This window comes from Gymnoscopelus microlampas (assembly GCF_963454915.1).
Source record: "Gymnoscopelus microlampas genome assembly, chromosome: 2".
NCBI lineage: Eukaryota > Metazoa > Chordata > Actinopteri > Myctophiformes > Myctophidae > Gymnoscopelus > Gymnoscopelus microlampas.
This window is the reverse complement of record NC_139939.1, coordinates 25,386,926-25,401,751: the sequence shown is the minus strand read 5'-3', so window position 1 is coordinate 25,401,751 and position 14,826 is coordinate 25,386,926. Positions and strand designations below refer to the sequence as shown.

Here is a 14,826-nt window from a genome sequence, read left to right as displayed (position 1 = left end):
TTTGTTTGTTACAGGTTTAGTGTACGTTCATGTCCACTATCATTTAATTCACACTTTCTCTCCAACAAGTTTTTAGGTGACTATGGGCTAGAACCAAGGATCCGACTAAGGCATTGTGGCTTTGTTTTGAATACAATAGCAGCATAGTGATATACAATTCAGTTATAGAATAATTATTCCACTTCCACATTATATCCAGAATAGAATAAAATACAAGGCTGTAGGAGAAATAATAAACAACGATGATCAGTAACTTTTTTGTTATCTATAATCAACCTTCATTCAATTTAACACCCCAAAGTAACCCCCCACCCCCAAAAAAGAAAGAAAAATTATAGACTGAAAATATTTCTTCAAAAGATTCATTTCATTAGTATAAATGCTCTAGTCTAGTGACATTGGACAATTCTTGACATGAGTGCAAATATATGCAGGAATGTGAAAATCCCTTCAAAACTGAAAAAGGAAAACCATCAGAACTTTTTTTTTGTGTTTTGGTGTGAAAAGATAAGACAAGGTCTTGAATTGGTCACAGCTAACCTCAATGAACCTCTAAATAATATTTTCTCACTGCAAAAAATTAAGCACAAATCAGTGACAAAACGTACCATAGTACATGTATGTAACACTCCTACAAGCAATGACACGTGAAATGGAATAGGCCTGTGCATATGGGCCCATTACTACATTATAACCGGTCTATATTCAGCTGTTAACTTCAAGAGTATATACTGTACGTTCTGTCTGTAGTTATGGCACTTCGGTTTCTATATACCTTTCTGTACAACAATAGTTATAGTAAGACAAGCAGTGTGTGCAACAGTTAGCGGTATGGTCTGTGGGGGGAAATCCATGCCTCTGCTTTTGATATCACCCCCTCTATATGTTTTATCCCTGCTTCTGGTCAAAATGAAATGTAGACTCTCTGGTTTTGTTTTTATATTTGACAATATCATTATCAACAAATTATCAATTTATTTAATAATGCATGTTAACCACATTAACCCTGGCATTCCTATTTTTTGGCAAATTTGTCAAAATGTGTCAAGATTTATCAATCTTGACACATCAAATGTTATTCCTTTTTGTCATTTCTCTACAATCTACAAGCGATGTGATGAGCTTGTAGATGTGCTATTTTGACTATGTTGTATTGGGCTTAAGTGGTTAAGAAAGGGCCCCTCATGCTTTTTTATTTTTTTTACAAATCGCACCCTGTGTACGTGTGCATTTCACACAGGCAGCAGGAAGGCATGGTTAATGCTGTATCTGGGCTGGTGGTTCTGTGGTGCTTCTGGAGTGCAGGGTCTGGAGGTGGGAGATCTGCAACACTGGCAGCAGCAGCAGAAACGCATTTTGAATGTAGTTGGTGCTGTTGGAACCCTGAGAACCCAAGAGTAATACCTTCGTCATCAATACGACTAACTGACAACAGAATAGAAACAATAACCACCACCATCTTCGTCCGTCACAACAGCGCAAACATCCTCATCGTCATAATAGTCCCCGATCACCATTCTCAACATCATCATGTGACCGCTGACATCATCATAATCATCATCATCATTCGTATTATCTCTCAATACATATCATATACGTGAATAATCATTTAGCTAGTGATTATTAGCATATTTTAAAAGAACACACAGCCTGGGAGAGATCTTTAGTCTCACCTCTTTCAGCACACTGTCTACTAGTGGATTCAAATCCTCTGCTTTCTTCTGGATCTGGGTGAGACAGAGAGAGAAAGAGAGAGACAAAGGAGAGTGAGATGAAAGGGAAGGTGAGATAGGAATGCGAGAAAAAGAAAGATGGGGTGGTTTGAATGTGAGAATGTACACTTAAACTATATCAAGGTCTTCAGGGTCTGTATCATGAACTAATATTCTCTCTCTCTCTCTCACACATACAGACACTCTCTCTCTCTCACACACACACACACACACACACACACACACACACACACACACACACACACACACACACACACACACACACACACACACACACACACACACACACACACACACACACACACACACACACACACACACACTTACCCCAATGGTAAGCAGTGTATCTGAGAATTTCTGAGCCAAACAGCCCACCTCCTTACACATAGCACACGTCAACCTGTAATACAAAGGTGGATTTCAGTGAACCTCGCTCCTATTCAAACAAGCATGCAAATAAGGGCAGAAAAGCGGTCAGTTACACTAGTTATAGAGACACACACAAGCACACAGAAAACACACTACAAACACCTGGTGAGAATGTGTGCCTGGTCCCTGGCTGGCTTCTCCAGCTCCTGGCCATGGAGGATCAACTCTGCCACCTTGTGGAGCTGCTCGATACTGCGAGCTGTCACCTCTGCCAGACTGCCAACTGATGACAGGTACACAGCCTGGATAGAGGAGCATGGACATGCATGAGCAAACTTAAACACAACCACGCGTGTAGAGATATCCACGCACGCACGCACGCACACTTGTCTGTGTAAGCATCGCTTTATAGTAAGTTAGTTCAATTTACCTCTACAGATCTGGAGTCATTCTCCATTGCCTTCTTTTCTCCTTTCACCTGTCCTTCATCATCTTCTTCTTTCTTGTCCTCCATATTTTCTCCAGGAGCAGCCTCCGTCCTCAGCTCTTCTTCTGTGTTGCCACCAAGTGTGTGCGTAGCGACGGGTTGATTCTCCACCTCCTTCACCCAATCGTGGGCCCTCATTCGAGCCTGGAGACGTATAATGAGTGTCCGTCAGCACGGCAAGGCAGGAGATCAGGAAACTATACTGATATGTGCAGCATATACGTACAATGCTGATGTAGATCAGGGGTCTTCAACAGGGGGTCCGGGACCCCTAGGGGGTCCTCAGAGTTACTACAGGGGGTCCGCCAAATCTTTGTGTGATATGATTTTTTTTTTACATTAACCACTTGAACCCTAGCATCCCTTTTCTTTTCTATTTTTTTTTTTATCCCACGATTTTGTAACCCTATTTTTTACACCCAGTGCCAATTGTCTATGTAATCCTGGGCACCTTCCCTCTGCCAACCTAGGGAGGCCAGGGCCGAACTCATGCCTCCTTCAATGCATGAGAGCCAACTGACCTTCTTGTCACCTGACAGGGGGAGTTTCCCTGGTTGGACGTAGTGCGTGGAAGGAACACGTTATTCCAACCAGTTCCTTTCCCCTCCATCAGGCGCCCCGGCTGGCCAGGGGGAGGCAGTATAGTGACCAGGATTACTGCATGTTTTTGTGAGGGTACCTACCCTAGGGAACACGGGGAGAAAATGCAAACTCCACACAGAGAGGCCCTTTCGCCAACCCCACCTTGGGTATGGGCACTGATGACGCGGAGGAGAGAACACGCCCTCAGCGCCCACAGCGTCCCCTGCGGGAATCGAACCCAGGACCTTCTAGCTGTGAGGCGACAGCGCTACCGACTGCATCCCTTTTCTGAGGAGAACTCAGAAAAGCGATCTACAAGCTCACAACACCTCGCAGCGCGAGGCATTGTGATTTTGTAGATCTGCTATTTTTGGCAAAGAGTTACAGGTGTAGAGGAAAAAAGAGCAGCAAATGTTTATCTGAAACGCAATTTTATACAATATAGAGGGGGTCCCTGCTTCATCTCTCTCTCAGCTCGGAGGTCTTTGACCTGAAAACGTTGAAGACCCCTGATGTAGATATCCTTGGTTTTTGCCTATCCTTGACACGTTCCTCTTTACTGTTTGATTTTTTTTCCTTTTTTTCTGATTCTTCTGCCTAATTCAGTAGTTTCCTAATGTAATGCATGGAAGTTATTAACCCCTTAAACCCTATATACTTTATTGTACGTCAATTAGTGAAAATAGTGATCTACAAGCTCAAGACCAGTCGTGCAGCGATGCGTTGTGTAGATCTACTATTTTCATGCAATGTTCGCTGATTATGACATGCCCAAAATAGGGATGCTAGGGTTCATGCGGCTAAATTATGCAGCATGATTCCACAAATGAAACATCTTAAGTATTACTTCTAAATCTCTGGGTGAGTTAGGGATGGGACGATGTCTCAGAGACATGATGATGAAAGAGAGACAGAGAAGGAAGATGATGTTACCTTATTGAGTTTGTCTGGTGTGGCAGCGACATGAAGCTCAAAGAGTAGCTCAGTCAAAGTACTAACAAATTCTTCCCCATCAGCAGCTGTTGGGGAGACACACACGCACGCACGCACGCACACACGCACACACGCAGTACATTAAAGTCAGCATTCGGTGAACTGTTAAGACTGGTGTTCATTTCATGTTAACCCATGTTTTATGTCAGTCCATGCTGGCACCAAATCCTCCATGAATCAAAACATATTTTTTGTTGTTGCATGGAGCAACAGAAATTTGGTGCACTTCTGATTCTTCGTTTAAATAAATTAAAATAAATTATAAAAATAACAATCATGCAGATCAATTTGTTGTTTTTGTGGCGATGTTGTGATTTTGTAATCTCCACAGTCAAGGGCAGTCACCGCTGAGCACCAATGCAGGATCAGACACCTAGACCAGGGTTATCAGATGTAGGGCAGTACGAGGGGTCCAAAAACCTCTAGTACAAATGGTTTTATATTCTACCGGGAAATCAACTGCCTTCAGTGGCGTGCACAGACATTTTGAGGGGCAGGTGCTCAAGTAAATTATACTTTTTTTTTGTTTACTTGGTCTGCTCTTTTTTCCCCTCTACACCTATACCGCTTTGCCAAAAATAGCCGATCTACAAGCCCACAACGCCTCGCAGCGCGAGGCGTTGTGGGCTTGTAGATCTGCTATTTTTGGCTAAAGCTCTCCTCAGAAAAGGGATGCTAGGTTTCGAGTGATTATGGTAATTAGAAAAATCATATCACATAAAGATTTGGCGGACCCCCTGTAGTAACTCTGAGTAAAAAAAAAACGTTTTTCCCCCTTTTTTTCAAAAGGGCACTTCTGGTCAAGAGGGCAAAGGGCAGGTGCTTTAGCACCACCTAGAGTCTATCTGTGCACGTCCCTGACTGCCTTAACCAAGCGCCCCAGTACCTGAGTAGACAGGCAGATAGATAGACAAGGCCTCGGTGTGACTGTGAACACAATTCCAGAGGAACAGCATTGAAGAGCCGCACATTACGTAAAGGTAAAGCAGGCTTTTCATTTGTATTCAGTCCAGGGCCAGCATGACATTTTGCAAGGTACTTACTGACATCATTTTAGTATTCCACATTTCTGCTATGTGGAGTGAGAAGTTTGGCTGGGGAACAACACTAACACCAGAATTTCAAATGTCAAGGTTTCCCCTTAATTTCACTTTTGTTTTATTTTTATGCCACAATCTGTCTGCCTCACACTGACATGCCCCCAAAAATAAACAAAACGTTCAACCAAAGTGAAATCTCACATTGAAGTAAGGATTTTGAATGAGCTCATATGGAACACATCATTTCTGGATCAAGATCCTTTGCCTCTTTTCCCATAGTTGAATATCTGAGTCTGTACCAGTGCTCAGGGGACACCTCTGCTTCCAGCGGGTTCGGACCGACTCACTCACACAGGGGGGTAGAACAGTGTATTTGGGAACTTAGATCACCCTTATCCTCTGTCTCTCTCTCCTGACTCTCCACTCTCCCATCCTCCGCCACCTCATTGCCCCCCTCCTCTTGACCGATGAAGATGTCCTTGATGGCGATGAGCTCCTTCTTCACCTCGTCTTGCTCTTCCTCCTCCAGGGAGGAGAGGAACGCTTGGACCTGAGAAGATGTGGAGACATGTCAGACAGACAGGGAGATCAATTTATTTAATAACCCACAAGGACAAATAAGACAGAGGAGAGAGAGAGGTATGCCTGAAACATACTCCATGGAGTTACATGGACGCAGATACTTCAAGCTGCGGTATACAAGATTGAATTTACATGTTGTTGCGTTCTGGAATATGTCACACTTTCTATTGTGGCTTTCTATGGGAGGCAACAACACAATGAAGCCATCTTCTTGGATTTGCGCTCTCTTCTGCTCTATCTCAAATGAAGAGGTTTATTACCTCCACCGGCGCAAAAGAGCGCACTTTCAGTATGTTCACTGAGGACGTGCGTTTGTGCCGGCTGAGCCAAGTGTGGTCATTTGCGTTGCGTACTTGTGTGGAGTATGTTTAAGGCTTTAACCACTTGTGCCCCAGCATGCCTATTCTGGGAGGAACATTCACCGAAAATAGCAGATCTACAAGCTCACAAGCTTGTATATCGTCTAGTTTCAGCAAAGAGATTTGGTGTAAAGGGAAAAAGGAGCGCAGTACAGTTGCAACTCAGGTCCGTTAGGGTTTAGGTAGGTGGTTTAAAAGACAGTGGAGGATAGAGGGCATCAATAAGACAACGTTGTGCACATGCCCTTTTTTAACCTTTATTTTACCCAGGGGAGGTTCGATGAGAACAAATTCTCTTTTTCAGGAACGCCCCCCTTCACAGTCACACAGACACACACACAAACTTTAAAACATTGGATCTGCCTAGTACCACCACAGTCGTATACTGCAGGCCACTGAGCAGCTGCACTGGGGCAGTTGGGGGTTCAGTGCCTTGCTCAAGGGCAGTTCAACAGTGTTGGGGGAGGGGGAGGTGGTGGCCATTCCTCACCCAGAATTATTCTGTCAGTCCAAGGAATCGAACCGAGCACCTTTCGATTACAAACTCATGCTGTGTTCACACTGGCAATTATAAACATACAGCCTACCATTCATTTTCAATGGAAGCCAGCGACATAAAGAATCATTCATTCATTCAAGATTTATTTATTCTCGAAATTACGCAGTAATTGAACTCATTTGCAGTGTCGTCGAGTAATGCAATGCATTCAACAACATCAGTGTTGAAAATAGATTACAATTTAGGAATTGGGAAGAAATAAAAGGCATACATTTAAAATATAAAAGTTACAGATACAAAGAATTATCAGAAATTTGTAGCAGCTACAAAGCTACAAATAAGTGGAACTGGCTTCAACGTCAGATACAAAGCGACAGATATGCTGTGTAGCTTAGTATCTTTTGCATCTGCCAGTGTGAACGCCAGCATCTCTCCTCTGACCTTTAGGTCACCGCTGCCCAATACAGAGGTTCTAGTTTACTTGCCATTGTATTTGAACAGTTTGTAAGCCTTACCTTAGCCTCGCTCTCATTGGACAGAATCTCCAGTGCCTCGAGATGTGATAGGCCCTGGTAGTCGTCAAACAGGATCCCGTAGTGGGCTGTTGGCTCGCTGATTGGATGGTTGCTGAGACGTTCGCGCTCCTTCTCTTTAGCTTCTTTCAGCATCTAGCCAATCAATGAAACACTGTTGTTGAACAGCTATCTCTGATACAAACATAATGACATTGTAAACAAACGTTATGTGATTCTGCTGAAAAGGAGGAAAGTGGTCATAGGTTTTTTAAGATATTTTACCTTATGTTTGGGGTGAGATTGTGAGTATGTACATGCGTACCTGGCTCAGTGATACAGTCTTTTGCATCAGAGTCTTGGTCTTCTTGAAGCCTGGATCACTCTCTGCCAGAACAGTCATGGTTTTCTTCCCAATGAACTCCAAGGCATCCAGACCCCCACTGATCATAGACTTTCCCTAATAGCAGACAAAGAGATGATGGTGTGTGTGTGTGGGTCGCAGGATGTAGTGATGCTAGAGAGACGTTGCATGTAGGGATGCATGTGACCCTCCTCCCTCAGTCCCTGCCGCTGACCAACCCAGTCTGAGTAAAGGAAGCCAGGTTCGTAAGTCTTCCGAGGTCAGTACATAGCCTCTCCTTCACCAAGACTCCTATTGTGCCTCCACGTGGCAGCTCAGGGTAGCTGGTAGCTGCCACGTGGAGGCACAATAGGAGAAGGTACTGCGCACCACTACGCTCACTTAAATCTACTCTCTGCACAGGCCCATAGATCTTTATCGTCAGGCAAATACAGGAGAAATCCAGAGAACACAAGCGAGATCTGTACATGGCTTTCATTGATCTGCCGAGGGCTTTCGACACAGTAGACCGAAAGCTACTCTGGGGCATACTCAGCCAATTTGGGGTCCCATACAAATTCCTCTCCATCCTCCAGCAGTTTCATGATGGCATGCAAGCCAGGGTTTTAATAGGTGGACAACAGTCTGACCACTTCAATGTCAAAATTGGAGTGAAGCAAGGATGTATCTTCTGTTATTTTCAACATATTCCTCACAGCAGTTACACTCATCTCCCATAAACATCTGAAGAACCTTCAGCATGCCCTCAATATGGTAGCTGCCACCTACAGTTGGTCTTCAGATCAACATCAAGAAGACAAAAATAGTCCACCAACCAAGCTCTACCCAGACTCCCACACCAGTCTTCTACATTGACAACACCCCTCTGGAAACTGTAAACTGTATGCAGACATCTAAGCCCGTATCAACCTTGCTTCCAGTACCTTGCTTTGGTCGCCTAAGGTCACAGGTTTTCACCAACAAAAAACAACTAAGGCAGCAGTGTGTCCACACTACTGTATGGCTCTGAAACCTGGACACCATACAGACGGCACATAAGATCTCTGGAGGCCTTTCACATTCGCTGTCTGCGAAGGATCCTGGGCATCACATGGGAGCACCGCACTATACAGATCTCTAAGAACGCACCAACTAATTCAGCATAGAGGTGATTCTGGCACACATACAGCTACTAGGTCATGCAGATATGAACGATGGACTGCCATAAACAAGTAAGTGTGTGTGTGTGTGTGTGTGTGTGTGTGTGTGTGTGTGTGTGTGTGTGTGTGTGTGTGTGTGTGTGCGCTCGTGTGTGCATCTCGTGTGTGCATGTGTGTGTGTGTGTGTGTGTGTGTGTGTGTGTGTGTGTGTGTGTGTGTGTGTGTGTGTGTGTGTGTGTGTGTGTGTGTGTGTGTGTGTGTGTGTGTGTGTGTGTGTGTGTGTGTGTGTGGTGTGGTGTGTGTGTGTGTGTGTGTGTGTACACTCACTGTGTTCTGTACAGCGTGTGTGAAGGTGGAGAAGACTCCTCTGCTAGTAGTGGTTGAAGGAGACTGACTGGGGTCAGACTGGCCAGTCTCTCCTCTGTCGTCTCCTCCTCCCTCCATCTTCTCCTCCTCCTGGTGCTGCGCCTCTCCCTCCTCTTCCTGTGCCTCCTCTCCAACCGATGTCTTGTGGAAGCGCAGGGCGTCTCCTGCCTTATCCTTGACTGAGCTCAGGGTCAGCTGACCTGAGGTCATGGAAACAGATGTAAAGCAAATGTACGATCGATAGATACAGATAGATAGACCTTTGTTGATCCCTGTGGGGAAATGCAGGTGTCATCACAACATGGCATTAAGAATGGGAAACACACAAGTGAAGTGATATAACTAAGATTAATAAAAAGAAAAGTAAAATGCAAAAATATATATAAAAATAGGTAGACTTAAAGTCTGATCTAGCCATCTGCACTGCCTGGTATATACTGTATATGAACTGTCATCACACACCCTTTAATTGCCCTCTGTGTGAGGGGGTGATCTTCTATTTGGGCTATTTCCATGTTGTCATTGTGAATAAAAAAAGGCTATGGGTATCCAATTAACCAATTGAACCCTCTAGTCTTAGTGAAACAGACCTGAGTTGCAACTAGACCGTTTTTCTTTCTTGGTCTACACCAAATCTCTTCACCAATGCGTTGCGACGCATTGTGAGCATGTAGATCGGATATTTTTGGAGAATGTTCCCCCCAGAAAAGGGATGCTGGGGTTCAAGTGGTTCAAACAATATCAGCCAGCATTTGTCGTTGCCCTTGTTATCCAACCTTGAGCATGGCTGCTGATCAGATCTCAGCCCAGGTGATCAATTATTTTCACATGCACTGAACTTTGCTATAATCATCAGGTTATAGTACAGCCCAAATACAAAAAAAGGGTACAAACCGACATGGTGAGCAGATAATGAACTAAACAACAAGGGAAACAGAAAAGGAGACAAGGTGAAAAGGAAGGAAGCATACCCATTGAACTGGAGGCGCTGCTCAAAAGAGACTTTCCCCACGAACCCCAGCCTCCCCATCCTTTGTCTTTTGCCTGGTTGGGATCCTACACACGCGCACGCACGCACGCACGCACGCACGCACGCACACACACACACACACACACACACACACACACACACACACACACACACACACACACACACACACACACACACACACACACACACACACACACACACACACACACACACACACACACACACACACACAAAACATCTTGGTTAAACACTAGCAGTGAAAGGTGTCTGTGTGATGTATTGCAGCAGCTCCTGTCCTGAACCTGTCCTGACTACTCTGATCAAAGGTAAAGCACATTTTCCGTTTCTGCAAGTTGATTTTCATACCCTGTTAAACTGAATGGAATACAATGGCTTCCATGGTATAATCTGGAAAATGATCAGCAGAAATGTCAAATATATATTTACATTTTAGGCATTTAACAGATGCTATTATCCAGAGCGGCTTACAAAGTGCAAGATCAGAGTAAGTGGTGTGAACCCCAGTCAAGAAACAACAGGGTATTAAACAGAGTGCAACACAAATCAATTACATGAGACATAGTCAAGGTTAAACATGCCAGACCGCCAGTAGGGATGCACAATATATCATTCATAATATTATTATCGGTCAATATTTACTTAATGCAATATTGTTATTGAACCTATATTAAAAGGTAGAGTAAAATGATATGTTTTGGTTTAAACAAAACGTTTTGTTTTTTGTTTTGTTAAAAAGGTTAAAGCACTATTTTCGATAGTAATCAATTGCTATAGAGTGTTTGTTCGGTAACAGGAGTCTCCCCATCTCTCTGGGTCTTCAATAAACAGAAAATACATTTTCAGGTGGGTTGCAAAATCTTAGCCAATCAGGAGAGAGACCCAATTTTGTCTGCTTGTTTCTTTGTGTCATCACTTCTAATTTCACTTGTTTAATCTGTATCCTGTCCGAGTTCTCTATCCTGATTGGATACAATTGGTATCCCGACCTGAAAATGCATTTTCTGTTTGAGTACTATCAGAATATAGAGCTATTTAACACCTATTTAAAAATCACCTACCCTACCTTTAATATAATCCTAATAATAATATTCTTAGCTGATGTTTTATGTTATAAAATGTATATTTGAATGTGAAGCTGAAAAATCCTTTTGTGATGATTGAAGACAGCATATTCAATCAGTTTTTTTCTCAGAAAGCTTTCAAAAAAAAAAAAAAAAAGTGAGCGGTGCTATTTATGAGTTATTAATTTCATCATGCATCTCGGTAGCCAATCACAGCACGTCCTGCGAAGTGACGTGCTTACATTTTTGGGGCGGTGTAGCCGCCCCCTATAAGTGAGTTTTGGACACCGACCAAAAGATTTGTATACCCCCTAACCCTGCCATTGTTAATGCAAATCGATACTTTTGCAAAGTCAGCCAATCACATTACAGCTAGTGTCATCACCACTTACTGTAATGTGATTGGCTGACTTTGCAAATTCAGGACTGTGATTGGCTAGCGAAACACATGACACATGTGCAGCCCTATGAATAGCAGTATGGACTTTAAAAAAAGTCATTTGTCCTTTTTTTAAAGTGAGTCATGTTGTGATGACCACACACCGCCCACTTCACACTGGGTGTGATTTTTTACATTATTATTAATTTCATCATGCGTCTCGCTACCCAATCACAGCGCGTCTGCGAAGTTTGAAGTTCATTTCATCATGTGTCTCGCTATAATCACAGCACGTCCTGCAAAGCTTAGCCTACAGGCATGTTTTCCACAGCGAAACACACATTTTCACGACGGAAAGAAAAAAATTCACCACGGATGGGTCCTAAACCCTCTTATAGGAGCGGTTGCACCGCTCAAAAAGGTCTACCTGTAGAACAAATCAAATCAAAGAAAAACGTAAAAATAATAAAATATGTAGACCAATGTGCTCATGTCCTTCAGAAGTGAAAGCAGACACTAATTATTATCGGCCAAAATATCAACATTTTTATATTTACATTTAGCGATAACAATAATGTCATCTTCACTAGTTGTGGGATCGCTTTAGCGATCACACTAATGTTATTGCCACTATTTATTATTCCGCCCGTTTTTGGATTGGTCAAGCTTCATGTGACATCACAATATGTAATATAAATAGGTAAGACAGAACAGTACTATCAACATTCTTAGCGATCCCACACTGTTTCTTCAGGAACAGTACTTTCTAGTTATTATTATTATTCCGCCCGTTTTTGGATTGGTCAAGCTTCACGTGACATCACAATATGTAATATGAATAGGTAAGTGGGAATTAATCAGGAACTTTCTAGTCTAACTTTGTAATGGTCACTAGTATTTTAGGCTGTTTAGAACAGTCAATCAGTAAATGCAGAGGACAAATTTCACGTATGTGTAAATATACAGTGACAAAAAAAAACAAAATTTCACGTATGTGCAAATATACACTACAGTGACAAAAGAAAACAAAATTTCACGTATGTGCAAATATACAGTGACAAAAGAAAACAACCCAAGGAGTGGGGACTATTCTATTCTATTGTATGATACATCAGGAAACACACACACACACAACTTCAGCTTTACCTCTGTTTCCTCCTCTCCGGCTGGCATGTCTGGCTCCAAACTCACCGGTTGGTCACAGTCAACCAAAAGGACCTCACTGCCACGTCCTGGTTGCTCACATACAACCATGTGACTCTCACAGTCATGTCCTGGCTGGTCAGTGAGACCTTCGGAGCAGGTTCCCTGAGCAACGTCCTGTCCAGTCGCCTCTCCGGTAGCCTCTCCCGCAGCATCTCTAGTAGCCTCTCCCTCAGCATCTTTGGTAGCCTCTCCCTCAGCATCTTTAGTAGCCTCTCCCTCAACATCTCTGGTGGCCTCTCCGGGGGCCTCAGAGCCACTGAAATCCTCAGGGACCGGTGGGGGTTGCATGACCTCAGATGAGTCAGGCTCAGTGTTGGGGGGTTGGGCATGTGGAGAGGGAGGATCTTTAAAGGCGTCTGTGACGGTGGGAGCAGGCTCGGACATTCTGTTCTGGACAGTGACACGCACACCAGTAATATGATATTACAGTATCTGTTGACCAGGCTTTAAAGGACGGGTCTTTTTATTGATTTGGACTGCATCTGGAATAAAGATGAAAAGAATCCTGCAGGTGATAAAAGTATGTAAGGGTTAACCACTGGTACAGCAGTGCCATCCAGAGGTCAGATGTTGCAAACGCATCCAGCTGATTAATGTTTTCTCTTGGGCTCTCAGTCACTGTTACTTTATTTTTTACACATTTTGTTCACACACCAAGCACTATCCCACTGAGAACAATTATGTAGAGATGAACCCGAACAAACGGTAAGAAAAAGTAACCTACAAAGTAATAAAATGCGTAAAAACAAAAGGAACTTTACAGCACAATTTAATTGCATTCTCAAAAAGTTACAATGGCTTCATTGTTACACTAGTCTGTATTTCATTGCTTTGGGAGATAACTTTACAAACATCAACAGCTCTCTACAGACACTGTCTGGTAGGGGGGATTGTGATCAAAATATAAGCCCAGTAGTAGACAAAAATAATTAGCTCATCATCACATCATATGAATGGCAAATTCACATTAGCCATGTCTTCATAATCTCATCTGGTGCTTGGGCTGAATTTATTCTGGACACTATAACAACATGACAACATAGAACTATACACCAGATTATCGCTTTTCATTTCTTAACAAAATCTGTGGAAAGCTATGATTCAGAGCATTGTACGCCTATCGATTCAATAAACTCTGCCCCGGGTGACGCAACAACAACGACGAACGTATGTTAACTTCATAGCAGAACAGGCAGAATATTAACGTGTTGTTGTTGTTGTTTCATGTTATACAAAACAGCTGAAAGGTTGTTTTGTTTGTATGGAAATGACAGCACACTCACCGTGTCGTGACAGCTCTGCTCCACAGCGCGCGCCGCTGCTTCCGCCCCGCCACGTCGGCAGGCCGGCCGCGTCGCGTGCAGCACGGAGCGGATGACGTCAGCAAGAACAACAACAGACTTTGCATTCTTGTCTTTATTATTATTCTTTTGAACAAAGCGATGTGTGTATTTAAATGAACACATGAAGTACTCAGTAAATACTGAATAATGCTGTTACATTTATAGACAGTGACTGAGTAGAACTGCTTGTATTTTCTCATGGTATCGTACTGGCTCGTTGGTCTAGGGGTATGATTCTCGCTTAGGGTGCGAGAGGTCCCGGGTTCAAATCCCGGACGAGCCCTCGTTTTTTTTTCATTGATAACCTTAAACATAGACTGTTCTAAACTGTTTGTAGATAATGCATTTATCACATTATTGCTACTTTGATGTGATTGTTCAATCACTGAATTCAGCAGTGAGTTGACATTTCTGGATAATGACTGCTGAGCCAGAGCTCATGACAATAACAGACCTCTGTTTAATCAAAGACTCAGAGCACCTGGCTGTGCTGCTTGATTTTGGGGTTTATTTCTCAACATGAAAAGCTCGCCGTCAATTATCTCTTGCATTATTTCTGACTGCCATCCCTCTATATTTGGGCAAGACTGACGGTATCATTAACTAAGACGTCATCAACATGACGTCAGGTCACCCATTTTCAACCTCCCAGTGACGTCATCGGTAGCCAGGTTTAGTCGTTTTAAACAAGATAAAAATAAACTAGAACCAGGAGACCTGGTAGGCTACTGCCAGACCCCTAGTGGTTTAAATCTGAATGGCCGGGCTTTGCATGACGTGCGTCCCTTCTGTAAGCCCGA

At 43.2% G+C, this 14,826-nt stretch overlaps 1 protein-coding gene across 2 annotated transcripts; it reads right to left on the bottom strand.

Moving 5' to 3' along the window:
• Positions 1-318: 318 nt before the first annotated feature.
• fam114a1 (family with sequence similarity 114 member A1) lies at positions 319-14,031 on the bottom strand. 2 transcript variants are annotated; one of them, XM_084045012.1, is made up of 13 exons: positions 13,967-14,031; positions 12,624-13,188; positions 9,997-10,081; positions 8,987-9,225; positions 7,482-7,616; positions 7,160-7,312; positions 5,556-5,754; positions 4,105-4,190; positions 2,533-2,733; positions 2,265-2,404; positions 2,061-2,133; positions 1,674-1,727; positions 319-1,383 (listed from the first exon to the last, which is right to left on the bottom strand). In XM_084045012.1, exons 2-13 carry the CDS (start codon positions 13,065-13,067, stop codon positions 1,258-1,260), a joined length of 1,935 nt encoding a protein of 644 aa, XP_083901138.1. In that variant the 5' UTR covers positions 13,068-13,188; positions 13,967-14,031; the 3' UTR covers positions 319-1,257. The 2 variants fall into 2 exon arrangements, with proteins under 2 accessions (XP_083901138.1, XP_083901139.1); XM_084045013.1 differs by having other exon boundaries at positions 320-1,383; positions 5,595-5,754.
• Positions 14,032-14,826: the final 795 nt, after the last annotated feature.